Source organism: Garra rufa, chromosome 9, assembly GCF_049309525.1.
Source record: "Garra rufa chromosome 9, GarRuf1.0, whole genome shotgun sequence".
In the NCBI taxonomy this organism is placed as follows: domain Eukaryota; kingdom Metazoa; phylum Chordata; class Actinopteri; order Cypriniformes; family Cyprinidae; genus Garra; species Garra rufa.
Window position 1 is genome coordinate 9,795,700 of NC_133369.1, and position 22,268 is coordinate 9,817,967.

At 34.5% G+C, this 22,268-nt stretch overlaps 1 protein-coding gene across 1 annotated transcript in view; it reads left to right on the forward strand.

Annotated features, from left to right (window-relative positions):
• Positions 1 to 22,268, forward strand: part of arhgap33 (Rho GTPase activating protein 33) — a 65,315-nt gene that overhangs the window by 29,713 nt on the left and 13,334 nt on the right. The window contains exons 3-11 of the mRNA XM_073847739.1: positions 6,469 to 6,503; positions 9,125 to 9,216; positions 11,314 to 11,398; positions 16,323 to 16,409; positions 16,625 to 16,762; positions 17,605 to 17,697; positions 18,092 to 18,214; positions 21,958 to 22,035; positions 22,124 to 22,205. Of these exons, the coding sequence (XP_073703840.1) occupies positions 6,469 to 6,503; positions 9,125 to 9,216; positions 11,314 to 11,398; positions 16,323 to 16,409; positions 16,625 to 16,762; positions 17,605 to 17,697; positions 18,092 to 18,214; positions 21,958 to 22,035; positions 22,124 to 22,205 (813 nt within the window). The remainder of the gene's footprint in view (positions 1 to 6,468; positions 6,504 to 9,124; positions 9,217 to 11,313; positions 11,399 to 16,322; positions 16,410 to 16,624; positions 16,763 to 17,604; positions 17,698 to 18,091; positions 18,215 to 21,957; positions 22,036 to 22,123; positions 22,206 to 22,268) is intronic.

Sequence of the window (22,268 nt, forward strand, 5' to 3'; positions counted from 1 at the left end):
TCTTATTCACACATGTATTTTGTATGATCCCTCTTATTTTGGTAACATAATTGACATTTTTTACAGATTCTGCAAGGTGTATGTAAACTTTTGACTTCAACTGTATATTTATATTTCGACACACCTAAACAAGAGGGTCTGAACAGAGAGAACAGCACAAATGCTCTGTCATACGAGCAGCCCTCCTCTTCCTGCGAACAGCTGAGGAGTTACAGAGGCCTGGCGTTAACCCAGCGTTCAGATCACCACATCAAATATTCAACAGGTGCCTCTGAACGTGAGCTTTTTGTGTGTCTGAGACCGCAAGAAAGACGAGTGTGTGACAAGAGAGAGCGTGTTTATGCTTATGGGAATCTCCAAGGAAAGCCCACCCATCCGCACATATCTATGGAGGGTCCGACCCCAGGAGAATGAACTTGGTTGCATCTGAATCGGTGAAGCGATGGCGTAGTGAGGGGATGACAGCTAAAGTGTGGCTAGTACTCGACCTTGTTGACCTCCGTAGTTCTGCCTCACGGTATCAACAACAGAAGAAATGTTCAAGAGGAAGAGAGTGCTCAAGGTATGAAGCAATCTGAGAACAAGGAAGATTCAGAATTTGAATGTGGAAATATTTACCTAGTTTGCTCAGGGTTAGTTGGGTAGTGCATTATGGATTTGTGTGTATTTATGGTTTTAACATTTAAAGCAGGTGTTAGAAGCAGCTTGTGTTGTTCAACAGCGTCTGTCAGAGAAACGTAAACCAGTCATGGGGAATGCATATGAGGTTACCACAAGAGAAACGGCATGGATTGCTGGTTTTCCAGGCTTTGCTGACTGGTTAAGAAGATTTGATGTGGTGGAGAAGTAGACTAGAGCAAGTTATGCCAACAGAGAAGAGGTGCACTAGGTGGACGTGGTTCATTAGCATGTTTCCATCCCAGGTTTATCTCAGGTGAACCCGTATGCCAGCCACCAGGTGCGTTGTTTGCTGTAAATCCTACAGCGGGTCCACCAGGTGCATGTTTGCGTAACATCACTGCGGCCTTGGTTGAAACCACCTGCGTTTACCGACACTACACGCAGTAATACCCGCAGCGTTGTGTGAGGAACACTTGAAGGTTGAAATTAAGTCTTTATTGTGGGTTGAATAAAAGCTTGCTGCCTCTTTGGAGATCCAGGAATGTTTTGTTCCGCTGTTACAGGGGACTTTCACAGCTGGATGGGCGAGTCATGTGGTTTCAGCACGCAATGTGAAATGAAACTTACCGTATTAGTTAAATGGTCCATCTACCTGTTGCATTCAGTGTAGATAGTTCCAAAGTTTGGGATCACTTTTAGTTTTTTTTAAAGAAGTTTCTTATGCTCATCAAGGCTGTGTTTATTTGATGTAATTTTGTGAAATATTATTGCAATTTAAAATAACAGTTTTCTATTTTAATATACTTTAAAATATAATTTATTCCTGTGAAGCAAAGCTGAATTTTCAACATCATTACTCCAGTCTTCATTGTCACACGTTTCTTCAAAAATGATTCTAATATGCTGATTTATAATCAATGTTGGAAACAGCTGTGCTGCTTAATATTTTTTGGGGCCTTTTTTAGGATTCTTTGATAAATAAAAGGTTTAAAAGAACAGTGTTTATTCAAAATATAAATTTTGTGTTACAATATACACTACTATTTTAGTTTAGGTTTTTAAAAATAAAGTAAAATTAAAATCTTTTTTTTTTTTTTTTAAGAAATGAATACTTTTTTCATCAAGGATGTATTTAATGGATTAAAAGTGACAGCAAAGACTTGTATTGTTAGAAAATATTTCTATTTTATATCACTGATAATAAATCAGCATACTAGAATGATTTCTGAAGGATCATGTGACACTGAATACTGGAGTAATAGCTGATGAAAATTCAGCACTGTGTAACAGAAATAAATTATATTTTAAAGTATATTAAAATAGGACACCAGTATTAGAAATTGCAATAATATTTCACAATATTGCTGTTTTTTTCAGTATTTTTCTGTATAAATACAGCCTTGATGAGCATAAGAAAATTACATTAAAAGTCTTTCTGACCCCCAAACTTTTAAACGGCAGTGTATTTGTTTGACTTTAAGTAGAAGTAATATTTTGATGTTTTTTTTTTATTTGTTTAATTTACAATTAAGTGTTTTTAAACATATTATACTGTATTATGCTATATAGACTATCATTCAAAAGTTTGGGGTCGGAAAGAGTTTTAAAAATATTTATGAAACAAGTGTTGTGCTCTCCAGGGCTACATTAATTTGATTAAAAATACTGTAAATACAGTAACATTTGTGAAATATTATTACAAATTAAAATAGCTGTTTTCTATTTTTAGATATTTTTCATTTAATTTATTTCTGTGATGAAAAACTGAATTTTCAGCATCATTACTACTTCAGTGTCACATGATCATTCAGAAATCATTATTATATACTGATTTGCTGCTCAAGAAACATTTGAAAACAGCTGTGCTGCTTAATATTTTTGTGGATTTAAATTTTTTTGTTTAAAAACAAAATATTTTGTAATGTAAAAGATATCATTAAAAATCATTCTATATGTATATTTTGGAACCTGTGATTTTTCAGGATTCTTGATGAATATTAGGTTAAAAAGAACAGCTTTTATTCAAAATATAATTCTTTTCTAACAATATAAGTCTTTGCTATCACTTTTTATCAATTTAATAACAGCATTAATTTATTTCAAAAAAAGAAAGAATATTGTTACAAAAGATTTCTATTTTAAATAAACACTGTATTTGTTAAAGAATCCTGGAAAAAAAAAATCACAGGTTTCAACAAAATATTAAGCAGCACAGCAATGACACTGAAGACTGGAGTAATGATGCTGAAAATTCAGCTTTGTATCACAGGAATAAATTAAATTTTAAAATATATTCACATAGAAAATGGTTATTTTAAATTGAAATAATATTTCTGTATTTTTGATCAGCCTTGATGAGCATAAAAGACCTCTTTAAAAACCATTAAAAATCTTACTGATCCCAAACTTTTGAGCAGCAGTGTATCTCACTGACCCTAAAACGTTTAATAGTGGTGTACTTCTATATTCCTTTGCATGTCAGACCAGACCTTTTAAGGCAACTTAAAATGGCATTCGCAACATATTTAGCTTTTGTGATGTGGTGTATTTCTGAGTGAAACACAATATTCAGAAGGGAATACTTGACTATTAGGCAAGCATGATTATTACTGTTGCTTATCCTCATGGTTAGGGATTTGACAAACCCTGAGCCATATCTAGAGACTAAAATATCTTGGAGTCTTGGGCCAATACGCAACCATCCAAAACACCCTAGCAACCACATAGCAACTATCTTGCAGTAAGTATTATTCACATTTTCCTTCTGTATACATATTGGTTAACTTAATGTCAGCACAAAGCAATGTCACTTGGAGAAACACATTTATATTTTTATGAAAGATTGAATCATGTTTAATATGACCAGGAATATTTATTAAGAATGTAAATGGGGTCTGTTTTTATTTATATTAAGGCAATGGAACTAAAATAGATTTGACAGTCAATGTTGTCAGTTTTTAAGCAAGATACACGACAGTGTCTAAAAATTCTGCTTTCGCTTCAGGAATGTTGACTACCTCAATAACCCTCATGTCAGTCAGGGACAGAGAGGGAACGCTGCTTAATAATGAGTGACACACAATCAGTGTGACTGCAGTTAATGTTTCCAGACAGGGCTGTGCACGGCTGTGTAAGCGTGCAATATATTTCCACTGATTTATAGGAGAGACATTGGCAGGCAGCTCTTCTCACTGTCACTGATTTGGCCGACATCTCTCCTCTGAGATCTCAGCTGATCTTCAAGCCGTGTGCTGTGAAAGCAGGCCGAGATGATATCGGGTTGAGGAATGTGTGCTCAGGCCAAAGCTGAATGGAGAGGTGGGTTCTGGGAGAAGGTTGAGTCGGAAGGAACATATTTTAGTTTTAAATGTTTCAGAAACAGGGCTATTATATTTGTAGCAATAGCCAAAACACATTGTTTGGGTCAAAATTATAGATTTTTCTTTTATGCTAAAAATCATTGTGAAAATTAAGTAAAGATCATATTCCTTATATTTTATACATTTCCTACGGTAAATATATCAAAACTTAATTTTTGATTAGAAATATGCATTGCTAAGAACTTCGTTTGGACAACTTTAAAGGCAATTTTCTCAATATTTTGATTTTGGTGCACCTTCAGATTCCAGATTTTCAAATAGTTGTATCTCAGCCAAATATTGTCCTATCCCAACAATTGAAAGCTTATTTTTTTCAGCTTTCGGAGGATGTATAAATCTGAATTTCAAAAATTTTGAATGACTGATTTTGTGATCCAGTGTTACATATTTCTTTCAGTTTCATTTAGTTTCAGTTGTTTCTAAATGGCTTCTGTTTTTATAACTGTAAAATGGCCAATTTTTGTTACTGGTAGTTAATCTTTTTTTAAATTTAGCTTTAATTATTAGTTTTAATTAAATCTAATTCAATTTTTTTAAAGGACAGTTTTAACATTTACTTTGGATTGTATTTTAAATTTAATTTTGATTTCCATTAGTTTTACCTTCTAATAAGTGATTGTATTTTTTTTATTTCAGTTTTAGTTTTTTTTTTTTATATATATTTCTAAATGAATATTTTGTTCATATAATTAGTAAATGGCCAGTTTATGTTTTTATCTTTGGTTGTATTTTTTTTTTTATTCAGTATAATTTCAGGTAATTTTACCTGTTAATAAATAGATTTTAATTTGTTTGTGTTTTTTTGTTGTTGTTTCTTAATCAGTTTCACTAGTTTCTGTCTTGTTTTTTTTTTATTATTATTATTGTTATTGTTATTTTGTTTTAATTATATGTAAATAGTTATTTTGGCAGTTTTTATTTTGGATTTAATTAATAAAAAATAATAAAAAAAGGTTTTATATTTTATATTATATTATTATTATTATTATTATTATTATTATTATATTATATTATATTAAAGGTTTGGTTTTTATTTCAGTTCATAACGTAAAAAAATTAAGTACTAAATATTGTGTAAAATTTATTATATAGAGTTTTGTTCGTATTTTAGTGCATGTTTCGGTTAGTTGTACTTAAATAAATTAAATTAATAAATAAGAAAAAAAATAAAAAAATGTATTAAAGTTCTTATATTGTTTGTATTTTTAGAAAAACACCAAGTTTTGGTTTGGTTTTTATTTTTTAATTCGTAAAGTACTTAAATTAAGTACTAAATATTGTATACAGTTTATTATATGTGACCCTGGACCACAAAACCAGTCTTAAGTCGCTGGGGTATATTTGTAGCAATAGCCAAAAATACATTGCATGGGTCAAAATTTTTGATTTTTCTTTTATGCCAAAAATCATTAAGAAATTAAGTAAAGTTCATGTTCCATGAAGATTTTTTGTGAAATTCCAACTGTAAACATATCAAAATGTAATTTTTGATTTGTAATATGCATTGTTAAGAACTTAATTTGGACAACTTTAATGGTGATTTTCTCAGTCTTTTTGATTTTTTTGCATCCTCAGATTTCTGATTTCAAATAGATGTATCTCAGCCAAATATTGTCCTATCCTAACAAACCATACATCAATAGAAAGCTTATTTATTGAGCTTTCATATGATGTATAAATCTCAGTTTTGTCATATTTAACCTTATGACTTTGTGGTCCAGGGTCACATATAGAGTTTTTTATATTTTCAGATGACTTCCGTAATTTAGTTGTTTTGTTTTTGTATTGTTTTTAGCTTTAGTTCCATTAGTTTCAAAAGTTTTTTTTTTATCTTGGATTTGTGTTTTTTTGATTTTCTGTTTAGGTTTTGTTTCAATTATTCATAAATGGTTATTTGGCCATTCTTTATTTTGGATTGTATTTTTAAATTTTAGTTTTGTTTAGTTGCACTTGTTCATAAGTAAAAATGAAATAAATTAAAATAAATAAATTACTACTACTAATAATAATATAAATAAATACAAAATAAAGTTTAAATAAAAATGTCTTGACTTTATTTTTATTTATTTATTTTTTTTCAGTGCTAGTTTTCTCCTTTCTAGTTTTTGTGATAGTTTTCATTATCAATAACTGTGATCAGGAGCTGTGGGGCTTGTGGTCAGGTAGAGGTTGGCGTAAGTGATCGTATCTTTTGAGGTTGGTCTGTCAGTGTGTTTTCAGCTTTTCTTCCTTGTCTCTAAGAGTTGCAGCATGCAAATCCAAACACAATATTTGTTTACACGGCACCAGTGCTTTTGCTTTGCAGTCTGCTTAGTTATAAAATTAAGCACACATACTAAGGGCTTCATTGTTATCATTGGCACTATATAGGAATACACAAAGTTCACACACGTCTGCTTGCTTAACACTACAGTATAAGGTGTAATCCTTGTTAAATATGCTTATGCACTACTGACCATTTCTAAAGGTTTCTTGCCCAGGGGAGAGCAGCTAGCAATAAAGGTAAGTTCGACAGAAGTATTCGACATCTCCTCCTTTCTCCCGTACTGCCTCATGCACAGTGCTTAAATCAATCTGATCATAACGCTGGCCTTTCCTAATTTGCCGTCCATGTGTGGAAGAAAACAAGAATTGTATTGGGTAAAGCAGTAGACAGATCCACTCTTGTCATCCCTCATTCCTGTGTTTGAACTCATCCGTGACTGTTTGGTGTTGTGCAAACCTAAAGGAGGACTGCAGAGATCGGTTCTTCCCCCGAGGGGTTCGGGGAAGTGCTGTCTCGCAACCAAATGCTCCCGTAGCAGTGTTTCCGTCGAAACTGCCTGTCAGGTGGATGAAACTCAAACAGTCATCATGACAGGTCCGCTGTTATCAGAACTCATCTGCATGACTGAGCCATAATTCACCAGGGCTTTATTCATTAAGGACAAGAATAAAAAGCTGTAATAAGGGAGGAAACATCCGCTGTGTATGCAGCTCTTGCTCTAAGGCCCAGAGCAGTGTTTTGTAATGCTTGAACTCTAAATCTGGATGTCTGCACTGAACTTTTTAGAGCTGCATGTCACGTCACATCGAGTTTACTAACAACATCAGCTGTAAGCTGAAAGTTTGTTGAAAACTACATTTTGCTGTTCAATGGAAAGTCAGTTGGCATTAAATTAGATTTTGCATGAGGTATTTTAGAATTTTTGACAGAATGATTATTGCTTAAGGGTTGAATTCATTTATTTTATTTATTTGATCTTTTTATAATCCAAAATTGTATAGGGGTCATTTTACTGAATTGGTCCCACAACCAAAAAACTCATTTAAAAGAAATCTAAGTGTTCAAATCTTAGATGTTTACTAAGATCCTTCTATGACCTATCGAAACCCAAAATAATATTTAAAATATTTAGTAAGCTTAATATATATATAAGATCATCATTTATTGGGTACTTTCAGTTGGGAGGTGGCTGTCCCAAACCCTAACCCCTAAATTTCAAATGATGAAAATTATACTGAAATAATTTTTGTATTTTTTTTCATAGTTTTTTTTCATTGTTAAAAATATCTTTAAATAAAATAAAATAAAATAATATATATTTATTTATTTATTTATTCATTTTCTACACTGTATAAAGTTTTCACCAGCTGCCTTAAGATTTTAAGTTACTTAAGTCATTTTACCTCACAATTTATATCACATTATTTATTTATTTTATTTGGGTTAAAATGACTTGTAGTTTTAAGCTGATTTAACTTAAAATTTTAGTTTTTAAGTTGAATCTGGTGAAAACATTTGTACAGTGTAGGGCTGTTGAGATTCATCGATTCTAATCGACCATTCGATTTAAAAAAATCCAATAGCTATGTTGTTTATACATTATGTATTTCAACAGTTTTGTGAAATAAAACCGTATGATTTCTTGCTTTTGATTCTTTTTTTGAACTAATTATTATTGCCTCGTTGCTATTATATATGCATTTTATGTCATTTTTAAAGGCTTTTGTTCACTTGCATCTATTTTTATTACCACAAAAAAAAAAATAATAATAATAATAATAATTATAGGGCCCTATGAAATCATTTTTATTTTTTCCATTTTAATTTTTCTATACTCTGTTTTAACAGTTCAATGATTTTTTTTATTTATTTATTTATTTTTTATCAAAAAGCCTATTAATTGAGTTTTACTGTTTTATTCGTTTCCATTACTCTTCTGGATTCCATTTTAATGGTTCCATTTAAATTAAAATTTTAAAAATCAAAAGCATCTCCAAATAATTGATTTTATTAAAAATAAAATGTTCTTAAGTAATTTTTTTTGTGTGTGGGAAATTAGCCGTTTAGATTAATCGATTAATCGATAAATTAGTCGATATATTAAATTATGATAATTATTAAACTTCATGTAAAAAAAAAAAAAAAATGTGTCCCGCATTTTCATGTCACTACCCAAACTGTGCATGTTTTAGTCCATTTGGCTGAGACTTGCATATGCATGTGCAAAATAGCATATACATAATTTAGTTTATTTATTTATGATTCTTCTAGAAACTCCGGCAATGTTTATGGTGGATGTCACAATTTGGTCACCTCACAGTGATTGCTACTCTTTTTATTTTCCTTTTATATACTTAGTGTAGATCTCTTCTTATAATTTGATGCTCTTATCACTTGCTACACGCTGTCATCAATCAAAAGTCTCATACAAACTTGATATTTGAAAATTGCTGCTTGGCTTAGATCACATGCCTTTGGTCAAATTGTGAAACCCATTCTGCTCTACAATGATCACCCATTTTGAAAAAACATAGTTTGATGTAAATGCTTGGCTTTTATTCCAAATGAGACCAGAGGTTAGAAGAGGACTATCCTAGTCTCTTCATAAGCTGCTTGCTGCTCCCTTAGTGCTTTTCTTAGTGTGATTTAAACATTAAAATCAAAGTGATCTGCTTGAGATCTCATTCACTGCTGATTTAGGACTTAAAATCTATTGTCTCAGAAGTATGTTAACTGTCCTTGAATTCAGATGATGCATACTTTTGTTCTCGAAACTCTGACTCTGATCTTTGTGTTGTTGAATGAACCCATCAGAGCATAAAAACGGTTTCCTCTATTCTCCTTCCTCACTCTTCAGGCTCGAAGCACTGATAATCTGGACAGTTCTGGGGAGCCTGGGACCCGATCGGTGGGCACCACAGCCAACTTGAAGGGGAAGATGAGCAAAAGGTGAGAAATTGCATGTCTCATCATCAGAACCTGTAAAATCTTTTTTTTTTTTTTTTTATTAAAAAAAAATTATAATTCATTTAAATGTAACACCAATTCTGTGTTATCGTTTAACTTTTCTGCATTCTGTTTTATGATTTGCAGCACAAGCAGTTTCTTTAATTTTTGGGCACACAATGTGCTGCACAACAGATGTTTATTATGAAAAATGTTATCATTTAAAAAAAAAGTTTTAATGAGAGCATCTCTAGAGATGAAGTTCATGTGTTCATGTCCTCATATATGGCATGGCAGACACTGAAAACACCACGAGTGTCAGGTGTATTTAAGTATGTGTAGTAGACATGTGTCAATAGCAGACTTTTGCAGTTTGGTTAAGTGAATAGCCTTTTGATTGATTCATCCAAACTTTGCAATATTCCTTGACATTCCACAATATACAGTAAATTCCATTTTATGACAGGATTGCTTGATTCTGTCCTCATTTTCCGCATCACAAAAATCATAGGGCTCTATTTTGCAGCAGTTTTCCTTACTAAGGTTCCAGGCACCAGGACCCTCAAAATCAAGATTAGACCAAGAAATTGAAAACTAAAGTAAAACATCCTTAGAGGTGAAGTTCACTTCCAGACAAAAATTTACAGATAATTTACTCACCCCCTTGTCATCCAAGATGTTCATGTCTTTCTTTCTTCAGTCGTAAAGAAATTATTATTATTATTTTTTTTTTTTTTTTTGAGGAAAACATTTTAGGAATTTTCTCCATATAGTGGACTTCTATGGTGCCCCTGAGTTTGAACTTTCAAAATGCAGTTTAAATGCAGCTTCAAAGGACTCTAAACAATCCTAGCCAAAGAAGAAGGGTCTTATCTAGCCAAACGGTCGGTTGTTTCCTAAAAAAATTACAATTTATATACTTATTAACCTCAAATGCTAATCTTGTCTAGCTCTGTGTGAACTCTGTGTATTCCGGTTCAAGGCAATTAGGGTATTAAAAACTCCCATCTCATTTTCTCCAGTTTCTCCAACTTCAAAATCACCCTATATTGCTGCAGAGGTACCGACCCAGTGTTTACAAAGTAAACAAGCAAAGAAGATCAAATGGCCTTTACAGAAAGAGGTATAACAGCGATGTAGGACGATCTTGAAGTTGGAGGAGAAAATGAGATGGGAGTTTTTCGACATACCCTAACTGTCTTGAACCAGAATCCACAGAATTTACACAGATTTAGACACTTTACAAGATGAGTGTTTGTGGTTAAAAAGTATATAAAATGTATTTTTGTTTTAGAAAATAACCAATCGATAAGATTGCTCGATAAGACCCCTTTTCCTTGGCTGGGATCGCTTTTTGAAGCTGCATTAAAACTGTCCACTATATAGAGAGAAATTCTAAAAAGTTTTTCTCAAAAAACATAATTTCTTTACGACTGAAGAAAGAAAGACATGAATATCTTGGATAACAAGGGGGTGAGTAAATTATCTCTAAGTGAAGTAAGTAAGAGTAGTAAACTTCTGCTTTAAAGGTTTTAGACACGAAAGAGACAGACTATATTTTGGTTTAATGGTTTTATTTTGGTTAACGAAGTGAAGGGCCGTGTTATTGTCAGCATTGTAGCTCTGAAGTTCACCTTCAGGTTTGTTGAGCTGTGAACACACTGTAAAACAGGAAGAGCTGAGTTTCACTTCCCCCTGAAATAACTGATAATGGAATGCAAAGTTTCCCTGCGGTGTCCATGAGTAGCTTACTGAAAGCTGCCCTAGAGAGCTTCTACATTTGGTGTACCTTGAAAATACAAACTAAAGCTGAAGAAAATGTGCACAATGTTAGCGTGTGGGTGTTTGTCAGAGAATGGAGAAGTATGTAGGTTTTTTTTTGTTTGTTTGTTTTGTGTTGTTTTCCAGATCCTATGGTTGAGCAATAGTTATAGTGCCACTGGCTATAATAACTCATTTGAATAACCAGAAAAGTTAAACATAGTTTTGAAGTTTTCTCTACTTGTATCTCATAACACACTTAGCTCTCTGTGATAAAACAAAAAACAAAAACAATAAGCGTTTTGTTTTCTCATTTGATTTTTTTGCTTGTGGTTCCAGGCTTTCTGTTGTGAAAGGTCACTTCCCCAAGCTTGTTGACTGTGCCCACTTTCACTATGAAAATGTGGACTTCGGTTCTATCGAGGTAAGATCTCGTCCATTTAAGCAGAAGTTTGTTAGCTCTCCACTAAAATATTAGGTGCAACACCTGTTAAAGGATTTTAGGTCACATTTATACATTATTTGCTGTACATGTATGTTTTGTTTCGTAATAAATATATAACGGCTATTATACAGTGCCTTGCAAAAGTATTCATACCCCTTCATTTTTGTCACATTTTTTGTTGCAACATTATGTTAAACTGCTTTAAATTTAGTTTTTCCCCACATCAGTTTGCACTCCATACACCATAATAATGACAAAGCAAAAACCAGATTTGCAAATTTTACAAATTTATTCAAAATAAAACACTGAAATAAGTACATTGCATAAGTATAACTCAGTACATAGTTGAAGCACCTTTAGAGCCTCAAGTCTTTTTGGGTATGATGTGACAAGCTTTGCACATCTGCATTTGGCAATTATCTGCCATTCTTTGCCTCACCTTTTCACCTCTCAAGCTCTGTCAGCTTGGATGGGGGCTGGCAGACATTTTCTAAAGTCCTAGTTGTTCCAGTCGTCTTCCAAGCTTCTGTGAACCTTCAATGCAGCAGATTTTTTTCTGAGCTCTTCCCTAGATCATTGCCTTAACGAAAGTCTGTCACTGAGCTCTACAGGCAGTTATCTTGACCGCAGGACTTGCTCTGATATGCATTTTCAGCTGATAGACCTTTTCTGAGAGGTGTTTGCCTTTCTAAATCATACTCATTCAAATGAATTTGCCAAAGTTTAACTCCACTCGAAGTGTAGTAACATCTAAAAGCAATATGAATGCTCCTGAGCTAAATTTCGAGTGTCCCTGGAAAGGGTATGAATACATTTGCAACGGGATCTTTTCAGTTTTTTATTTTTAATAAATTTGAACAAATGTTAAAAACCTATTTTTTGCTTTGCCATTATAGAGTAGGGAGTGTAGACTGATGTGGGAAAAAAAGTAATTTAAAGTAGTTTAACATAAGGCAGCAACATAACAAAATGTGAAAAAAATGAAGAGGTATGAATAATTTCGCAAGGCACTGTATATTTAATTTGTTAAATTTATTTATTTAGCATCAGCAGCACAATTATTATACCTTAAAATACTGCCTATTTAGACACAATACATCCATAATTTGCCATATTTAGCGGTGAAAGATTATTTATAAGGAGTTAAGTTTTAAATTGTTTTAAATTTTAATGAAAGATAACCTGCACCTATGAATTGTGCACAGTAAGACCAAGAACATCTATTTAGACTGTATAAAAGGTCTTTTTGTGTGTGTTTTAGTAATGTCCAAGTTCAGTTTTCAAGATGCGTCACAGTTAGAGTTTGACTCTTAGGGTTATTAGAAAGAAACAAGCAGATATCAGCATACAACCAGATCATCTCCAGGGATGATACAGACCCTTACTTTGTGACCTTCAATAGCACACACACTTATTCAGATTCTGTTTGTGTGCTCTGATAGGGAAGAGGAAACATTTACTTACTTCATTCGCAGATACACAGCAATACGTTGGAGCTCTTCTCATATAAACCACCGGCCACAAAGTGCTTTATTAAGCTTGTCTAAAATCTGTAATCCATTTAATAAGGTTTACAGCTGTAATGATAGACATTTATTCTCAAAATGTAATTCACTGTCCCTGTGGCATTGTTTTGTGTGTTTGTGCTGCATTTTGTGTTTAGAATGGCAGTACATAAACAAACACAAACACACACACACACACACACTTAAGAGCACCTGGAGCGCACTGACTGCACAACATGATTGGAGTGGGAGTCCGTCTCATTAGTGTTTAAACCCCCTGAAGGCAAAAAATAAAAGACCTTTACATGTTTTCTGCTCTGACCCGATGAAGCAGAAAGAGCCTCTCCAGTTCTTCTATTCTTCTGTTCTTTGTGCTACTAGTTACTAGTACCATTTTTAACTGGTAATACATATACACACACACAACTATGTAAGATTTATATATACATGTACAGTTGTGCTCAAAATTATTCATACCCTTGGTAAATATGATCCAAGAAGTCTGTGAAAATAAATCTGTATCTTTAGTCCATTTGATCTTTTATTTATTTATTTTTATAAATTTACAAAGGTCTAACCTTTCATTGTAGAATAAGAATTTAAAATAGGAGAGAAATCTCATTATGAAAAAAAAAATTACTCTAATACACATTGGCCACAATTAATCATGCCCCTTTATTCAATGCTTTTGAGTCTTTACCTAAAATACCTGATAAGTGTAGAGAACATCTGACAAGACATCAGAGACCATTCCTTTATACAGAATCTCTCCAGACCTGTCAGTAGTCCATGTTGGTACTTCTCCTCTTCAGGTCATCCCAATGGGTTTCTATAGGGCTCAGGTCAGGGAAGTGAGTTGGCCATTGCAGAAGCTTGGTTTAGTTCTCAGTGACCCATTTTTATTTTGACGTTGGTTTGTGGATCATTGTCCTGATGGAGGATCCAACCATTGCCCATTATAAGATTTCAAGCAAGGATGGTCAGTTTTTAATTTTTTATCTGTTGGTATTTGTTGGAATCTATGATGCCATTTATCTGAACACGATGTACAGGATCTCTGGTAGAAAAATAGGCCCACCACATTAAAGATACAGCAGTATATTTCATTGTGTATTTGGGGTACTTTTTTATTCCTGTGTGTGTGCACCAAACCCATCTTTGGTGTTCGCTGCTAAAAAGCTCATTTTTTAGTTTCACATGACCATAGAACCCAGTCCTGTTTGAAGTTCCAGTAGTGTCTAGCAAATGAATAAGATTTTTTTTTAATGATTTCAAATGGATAAACAATGCGGATGTATTTTCACAGCCTTCTTTAATCATATTTACCAAGGGTATGAAACTTTTTGAGCACAACTGTATATATTTATTTTTTTATTTTTTTAAGTTTTTATAGTATTGTGAAATGCTACAATTTAAAATAAATGTTTGAATATATATTTTTTTATATATATATATTTTTTTTAATATAGAATGTATTCCTGTGGTGCAAAGATGAATTTTCAGCATCATTACTGAAGAAACATTTATTAGTATCAATGTTGAAAACACCCATGTTGCTTTATATTTAACTTATCCTTGCTGATTAAAAACATTCATATTAAAAAAAAAAAAAAGTACTGTTCCCAGACTTAAAAGGATAGTTCACCCATAAATGAAAATTTGATGTTTATCTGCTTACCCCCCAGGGCATCCAAGATGTAGGTGACTTTGTTTCTTCAGTGGAACACAAACAAAGGGTTTTAACTAAAACCGTTGCAGTCTGTCAGTCTGTCATATAATGGCAGTCAATGGGATCCACAGCTTTGAGAGGCAAAAAAACATACACAGACAAAACCAAATTAAACCCTGGGGCTTGTGACAATACATTGAGGTGTTAAGACACAAAACAATCAGTCTGTGTAAGAAACTGAACAGTATTTATATATTTTTTTACTTTTGATCCACAATATTCAACTGTCCTGAGCGCTTTCACAACAGCTGGTGCGTGACGCGTCAACATGCTCTGGCATGGTAGTCGATGAACAGACCGATCATTTTGTGTCTTTAACACCTCAAAGTGTTGTCACGAGCCGCAGGGTTTAATTTGGTTTTGTCTGTGTATGACTCTCAAAGCTGTGGATCCCATTGATCCCATTATATGACTGACAGACTGCAAAGGTTTGAGTTAAAAATCTTCGTTTGTGTTCTACTGAAGAAACAAAGTCACCTACATCTTGGATGCCCTGGGGGTAAGCAGATAAACATCAAATTTTCATTTTTGAGTGAACTATCCCTTTAGATAGCTTTGTATAAAACAGTGAAGACTAGGCTGGCTTTGAAATAAAAGTGAGCGACTACTCACATCTCACACTGATTACAGTCATTGTCAAAGCATTGAGGAAGTTTGTTTGCTACATGGATATGAAAGAGCATTATGGTAACTAAATTATTGTAAAGGGATGTTCCCAGCTTCTCATAAATTGTCATGTGTTTGAGAGTAGCTGTATCTCATCAAATGAAAGTAACAGGCAGTTTTCTAGTAATTTATCTGTCTAGACTGAAAGCAATGTTACAATCAATGCAATTCAGGACATTTTTTGACGTTTATGTTGTTACTTTCAACTCATTTCAAAATGCCAGAAACATGGAAAGTGCAACCAAATTTCTTATGAAATTGGACTTCCACCTAAAAATGAAAATTATGTCATTAATTGCTCACCCTCATGTCGTTCCAAACTTGTAAGACCTTCGTTCATCTTCAGAACACAAATTAAGATATTTTTGATGAAATCTGAGGGCTTTCTGACCCTGCATAGACAGCAATGCAACTGACTCATTCAAGGCTTAGAAAGGTAGTAAGGACATTGATAAAATAGTCCATGTGGCATCAGTGGTTCAAGCATAATTTTATGAAGCTATGAGAATACTTTTTGTGTGCAAAGAAAACAAAAAATAACTTTATGCAACAATTTCTTCTCTCCTGTGTTAGTCTTCAAAATGCGTTCCACTGTGGTGCCAGCATTCTGACGTAGAACTCAAACATATTTTTGTTTTTGCACACAAAAAGTTTTTTCGTACCTTCATAAAATTACGGTTGAACTGATGTCTCATGGACTATTTTATCGATGTCCTTACTACCTTTCTGGGCCTTGAACGTCAGTTGCTTTGCTGTCTATGCAGGGCCAGAAAGCTCTCGGGTTTCATCAGAGATATTTAATTGTGTTCTGAAGATGAACAAAGGTCTTATAGGTTTGGAACAACATGCAGGTAAATAATTAATGACAGAATTTTCATTTTTGTGTAAACTATCCCTTTAAACAATGATGCAAGACTATGAACATTCCCTTTAAACGTTTGTTTATGTGTACTTGAACTTCTTCTCACCTTCATGAATTAATGTCTGCTCTTTACACCTTCAGCTTCAGTTTGCCAACGAGCAGAGTGATGCCAGCTGGACCACGGGCAGTGCCAAAGATCTGGTTTTCCTCGTGCAGGTGTCCTGCCAGGTGAGTGGGCGCACATGCCCTAGTCAGCGCTAATAATAAACAGCCCCTCCTGCAACAAACAAAAACACGCCTGACCATATCAAACGTGAAAGGGACCAGTGGACTACACATCGTTTTGCATGGTGCATCTTTTCTGTTGGCATCTAATTTGTTGACTTTCCCCCTCCTCTCTTTGCCCCTCTTTCCCCAACTCGCTCTCTCTCGCTGATATCTAGGGTAAGACGTGGATGGTGCGGCGTTCATACGAAGAGTTCCGGACTCTGGACGCCCACTTGCATCAGTGCATTTACGACCGCCGTTACTCCCAGCTCTTGGCTCTTCCTGCCCTGTGCGAGATCGGAGACAGAGTGGAGGTGAGCTTGTCTACACTGGCTACTAATGATGCTTTGCACATTTAGCTTCAACGTAGCTCATGTTTTACCGCTTCTCTGTATTGAGGTCTTTGGCCAGTTATGTAGGTTGGTGTCCGGACCCTTAGGGACAGTGCTGGGAAGGAAACCACTTAATCTTCCACATGTCACTTTTATGTGTTTTTTATGTATCATGAGATTATTTAAAATATGGTAGTTTTTTAATTACCATTAGATACAAAGTTTGTAAGATTTTGTAATGTTTTTAAAAGAAGTCTCTTATGCTGAGTTTATTTGATCAAGAACAAAATACAGTATTTAGAAGTATTAATACAATTTAAAATAAGTTTTCTATTTTAATGTCAAATTGTAATTTGTTCCTGTGATGCAAAGCTAAATTTTTAGCATTATTACTCAAGTCTTCAGTGTCACATGATCTTTCAGAAATCATTTAATAGGCTGATTTGCTGTTTAAGAAACATTTTAAATGTTGAAAACAGTGCTGCTTAATATTTTTGTCTCTTTTTCTCTCAGGATACTTTAATGCATACAAAATTCAAAAGAACTGGATTTGAAATAAAAATCGTTTGAAGCATAACATAAAATGTCTAACACTTATAAGAAATGTATTGCATCTTTGCAAAAAAGAATTATTAATTTCTCGAATTAAAAAATCTAACTGTCTTGAATCTCACTGAAATCAGAAAATATTTTCATTTAAAAAATAAGTGAGGCTTTCAAGTGAGCTTAACTCATACTGACACTGAAACATTGCTTTCAATAAGTCTTTAGTGATATCTTTGACTGCTTAATTTGACATTTGAACATGCATGTTGTTCATGCAGATCTTCACGCCACTGTTGTCGGAGTATCTGAACCGTCTCTCCATGATCGTGGACAATAAGCTGAACTGTGGGCCGGTTCTCTCCTGGATGGAGGTGAGAGGCAAGCAGAGAAAAGATGAGAATGCAAACATACATTAGAGTAGATAAGAGCCTGAATTGCATGACTTTCCAAACCTGTGTGCATTTTTTTCTTCTGTGGAATGCAAAAGATATCCTGAAGAAAACAAGCAACAGTGGAGCCTATTGACTTGCGTTGTATTGGCAAAAAAACAGACATTTCTCAAAATATCATTTTTTAACTTTAGACTTAAGCTTACTATACACATGCATCACAAGAGATTTTGTCATTTTTCCAAACATTTTATAATTTTTGGTAATAAAATGGCAGAATCTGTTTGGCTGACACAAATTTCAGTGCATCTTGCTTTCAAATTTTGGCTACCTATTGTGCAATAATGCAGTTGATGAATTGTCACGCTCTCCACAGATTGACAACCATGGCAACAGGTTCCTGCTGAAAGAAGAAGCGTCTTTAAACGTCCCTGCCATCGCTGCTGCTCACGTCATCAAGCGCTACACTGCTCAGGCTAGCGATGAGATCTCCATTGAGGTACTCAGACCACTTATTTTTCCCCTTAGTTGATGTTACCCTGGACCACAAAACCAGTCTTAGTAGTGTGGGTATATTTGTAGCAATAGCCAAAAATACATTGTATGTCTCAAATTATCGATTTTTATGCCAAAAATCATTAGGATAATAAGTAAAGAAGTTCACATTCCATGAAGATATTTTGTAAATTTCCTACCATAAATATATTAAAATTAAATTTTTGATTAGTAATATGCATTGCTAAGAACCTTATGTGGCCAACTTTAAAGGTGATTTTCTCAATATTTTCCAGATTTTCTAAAACTTGTATTTTGACCAAATATTGTCCTATTCTTACAAACCATGCATCAATTTTAAAAAAATGTACCCTTATGACTGGTTTTGTGGTGCAGGGTCACATATTTCCTTTGAAAACAGGACTTTGAGATGGGACATGTAGCCAACTAGCTTCTTCATCTATTCAGTGTTATAGATCAAACTACAGCATGAACTCCAAACTCTTCCAAAAGACCTTGTACCCAGTTTGAGTTCTCTCTTTTTCACGTCCTGTCCTTATTCTGCACATGCATGCACAGCCTGCCTGGTCCTGGGACACTGTTTCGTTCTCTCAACTTTCTCCTCCGTCATGTCTATTCCTGTCCCCCCTCCCTATACGCTGTTCCATATACAGCATCTCTTTCTGGGCCAGAGAATGGGGTGACCCAAACTTAGAACACATTGAGGCCCCTTTTCTCTTTCTATTTCTTTTTGTCTCTGTCTTTCTTTCTCTCGGTCTGTCTGTCTGTCAGTCACACTTCACTTCTTTTGCATACATATGACATCATTTTTAAAACTGATCCATCTAGCTAGCTGTAACCACATAGCAAGTCCATCAAAACCTCTCTGAAACCCTTTGCAACCACTTGGAAATGCCTTTGCCAAGCAACTTCAGTGTTTCCCCTACCATTATCTTAGGGGGGCGGCCCGCCCCCCCAACGGCACCCCCCGCCCCCCTTGAACGTCAAGTTCATTTTATTTTCGATATAGCGCCAGATCACAATAGAACTCATTTAAGGTTATCTTTCCTATAGAACAGGTCTATACATTGTTCTTTTATTAAACAAACTAAATTGCCTTATGTTATTTATCTTATTTACACGAAGGCATGTCATTTCTGTCTCTACATGGTCGCACGTTTACAATGTCTCCTCCGTGAAAACACGGACGGGATCGCGCACTCCATTCATAAAAACGGAATCTACTATAACACGGAATGCCACGGAATTCGTCAATTTTTGGATTAATAAATCAAAAGTTGGTCTGTCATGTAATTCAAATCGCGATATGATATGGACTAGTGTCTGTGAAAACTGAAATGCAAAAAGACCGTTTTAATATGAATCCTGTATGTTCCGTTTGCCTCTGTATGTATGAATGGCGGAGACGCTTTTTTTTTTTTTACTACACGCATACTGAAGCACACGTGATGCTCCCGCTAATTTTTGGCATTTACATCTCACATGAACAGATAAACTCAATCTCCAAAGCTGCTGAGAGTGTCTAATGTGCTAGTGAGAAAACTAGCATCATATCATACTGTACACACAGAAACTTCACGGCAACCTGTCAAAATAAAAGTACGGTTTAACATGTAACAGAACAATATTAGTCTTGTATTACTTTTGTACAGTATAATGTAGGTGTTTATATATTCCTGTTTAAATAATTTACATAAGACAATATATATGAAAAAAAATAAATATTACAACAAGATTAACCACTTAATTGTAGAAAAAAATACTACACAACGTTTTAAACTGAATATAATTTTTCTACCATGTATTGATTTTAAGAGTAAACCTCTGTTTGTTTGCCAAAAATTAAAAGTTTTTTTTTTCCATTTGATTAAAAATAAATACATTTTTATGCTTTCATTTTATTATCAGAAAAATTAAGAATTTCAAAAAAAAAAAAGGCAATAGATTGTAGAGTGCTATTGTTCAAAATGTTAAAATAGAGAGTTTTGGACTTATTTTTCCACTGAAATGAATGTTTTCGTTATTACACAAAGTAGGCTAAAGTACCGGGAAAAAAGTAACATGCAGCCCCTTCCCCCACCCCCAAAGCTGGAAACCTAGGGGAAACACTGAACTTGGCAACCTTGGTATTGTTGTATTTATCTGTCTGTTAAATTTTCGAATTGAGAGTTCTAACAACCTAGTGAAGCCTTAGCGACCACTCAGAACAAGCTAGCAGCAACCTAGAAATCTAGCTAGCTGTAACCACAAAACAATTCCATAAAACCCTCTACGGAACCCTTTGTAACCATCTAGCAAAGCCTTAACAACCACCTAGGAAAAACCATAGCAAAGCCTTAGAAACCATGTCAAGCACCTTAGCAGAGATAAATGGAAATAAAGTCTGTAGAACACAGCAGCAACCTCTTTGAAACCTTTTGGAACCACATAGCAAAGCCTTAGCAACCCCCCAGAACAACCTAGCAGCCCCCATGAAATGCCATAGCAAACATTCCAAGCACCTAGCAACCACTTTTAGTAATGCTGTATTGTCATCTGTATCTGTTTGTTAAATCTTGAATTCTGAGGAATGCTGTAGCAACCTCTCCAAAACTCTTTGCAACCACTTAGCAAAGCCTTAGCAACCACCCAGAACAACCTAGTAATTTCTTAGAAACACCATAGCATCCACTTAGTAATGCTGTATTTATTAGTCTGTTTGTTGAGTCTTCAAGTCTGTAGAATGCCATAGCAATCTCCCCGAAACCCTTTGCAACTACATGGTAAAGCCTTAGCAACCACCCAGAACAACCTAGCAGCCACCTAGATATGCCCTAGCAACAATTCTAAGAACCTAGCAACCACTTAGCAGTGCTGTATTTATCTGTCTGTTTGTTGAATCTTTAATTCTAATGAACGCTGTAGCCACCTCTCTGAAACCCTTTGCAATGACTTAGCAAAGCCTTAGTTACCTCCCACAACTACCTAGCAGTCCACTAGAAACGCCTTGGCAAACATTAAAGCACCTAGCAACCACTTAGTAATGCTGTATTTATTTGTCTAAGTTTTCAAATCTGTTAAATTCCATAGCAACCTCTCTGAAACGCTTTGCAACTAAATGGTAAAGCCTTAACAACCACCCAGAACAACCTAGCAGCCCCCTAGAAACACCTTAGCAACCATTCTTGGCACATAGCAACAACTTAGTTATGCTGTATTTACCTGTCTGTTTGTTCTGTTCTGATTAATGCTATAGCAACCTCTCCAAAATCTTTGCAAGTATTAAGCAAAGTCTTAGCAACCACTCACAACAATCAAGATTTATCTTGACAAACTTTTCCTTTTAAGTTTCTCTTTTGTTCTTTTCTCTTATCTCATCTCAGGCTTGATTCTTTCTGTTGAGAGATAGGAACTGATATTTTTTTCCCTTCCTCTTTTTTTATTTTTTTAAATTTGGGTCTTTGCTTCTGTCGGCACGCAACAGTGTTTTTGAATAGAGATGCTAATCTGATTTTGACTAGATGTTAAGAATATATGAAGTGTTTTGTCCGCAGTACACATAGCTGTTGACGTGCTTGTGGTTACAAAATAAGAACTCCATCATCCTTTTCTATGCTAATATACTTTTCTAAAGAGTTTTTTGATGGTTTCAATGCACAAGTAGTTTGCATGTTTATGTTACTAGATGCTGCATGTGTGTCTGTTTGCGTGCTAATCGCTTGTATGTGCTTGTTCCTCTTTCTAAAGGTTGGTGATATTTTGTCAGTGATTGACATGCCACCCAAAGAGGACACCACATGGTGGAGAGGAAAGCATGGATTCCAGGTACTGATCTCAACCTTAGAACCTGATTTGGGCCACCTTCAGTGACATGGTGAACTTTGAGCCCAGCTTTCTCCTCTCTTTCCTTCAGGTTGGCTTCTTTCCCAGTGAATGTGTGGAATTAATCAATGAGAAGTTGCCACAGTCCGTCAGCGCTCCTGTCAATAAGCAAGGTACCATGCATAAAGTTTTCTTCAGTATTAAGAGATCAGCAGGGTTCTGGAAGTAGAAATGAC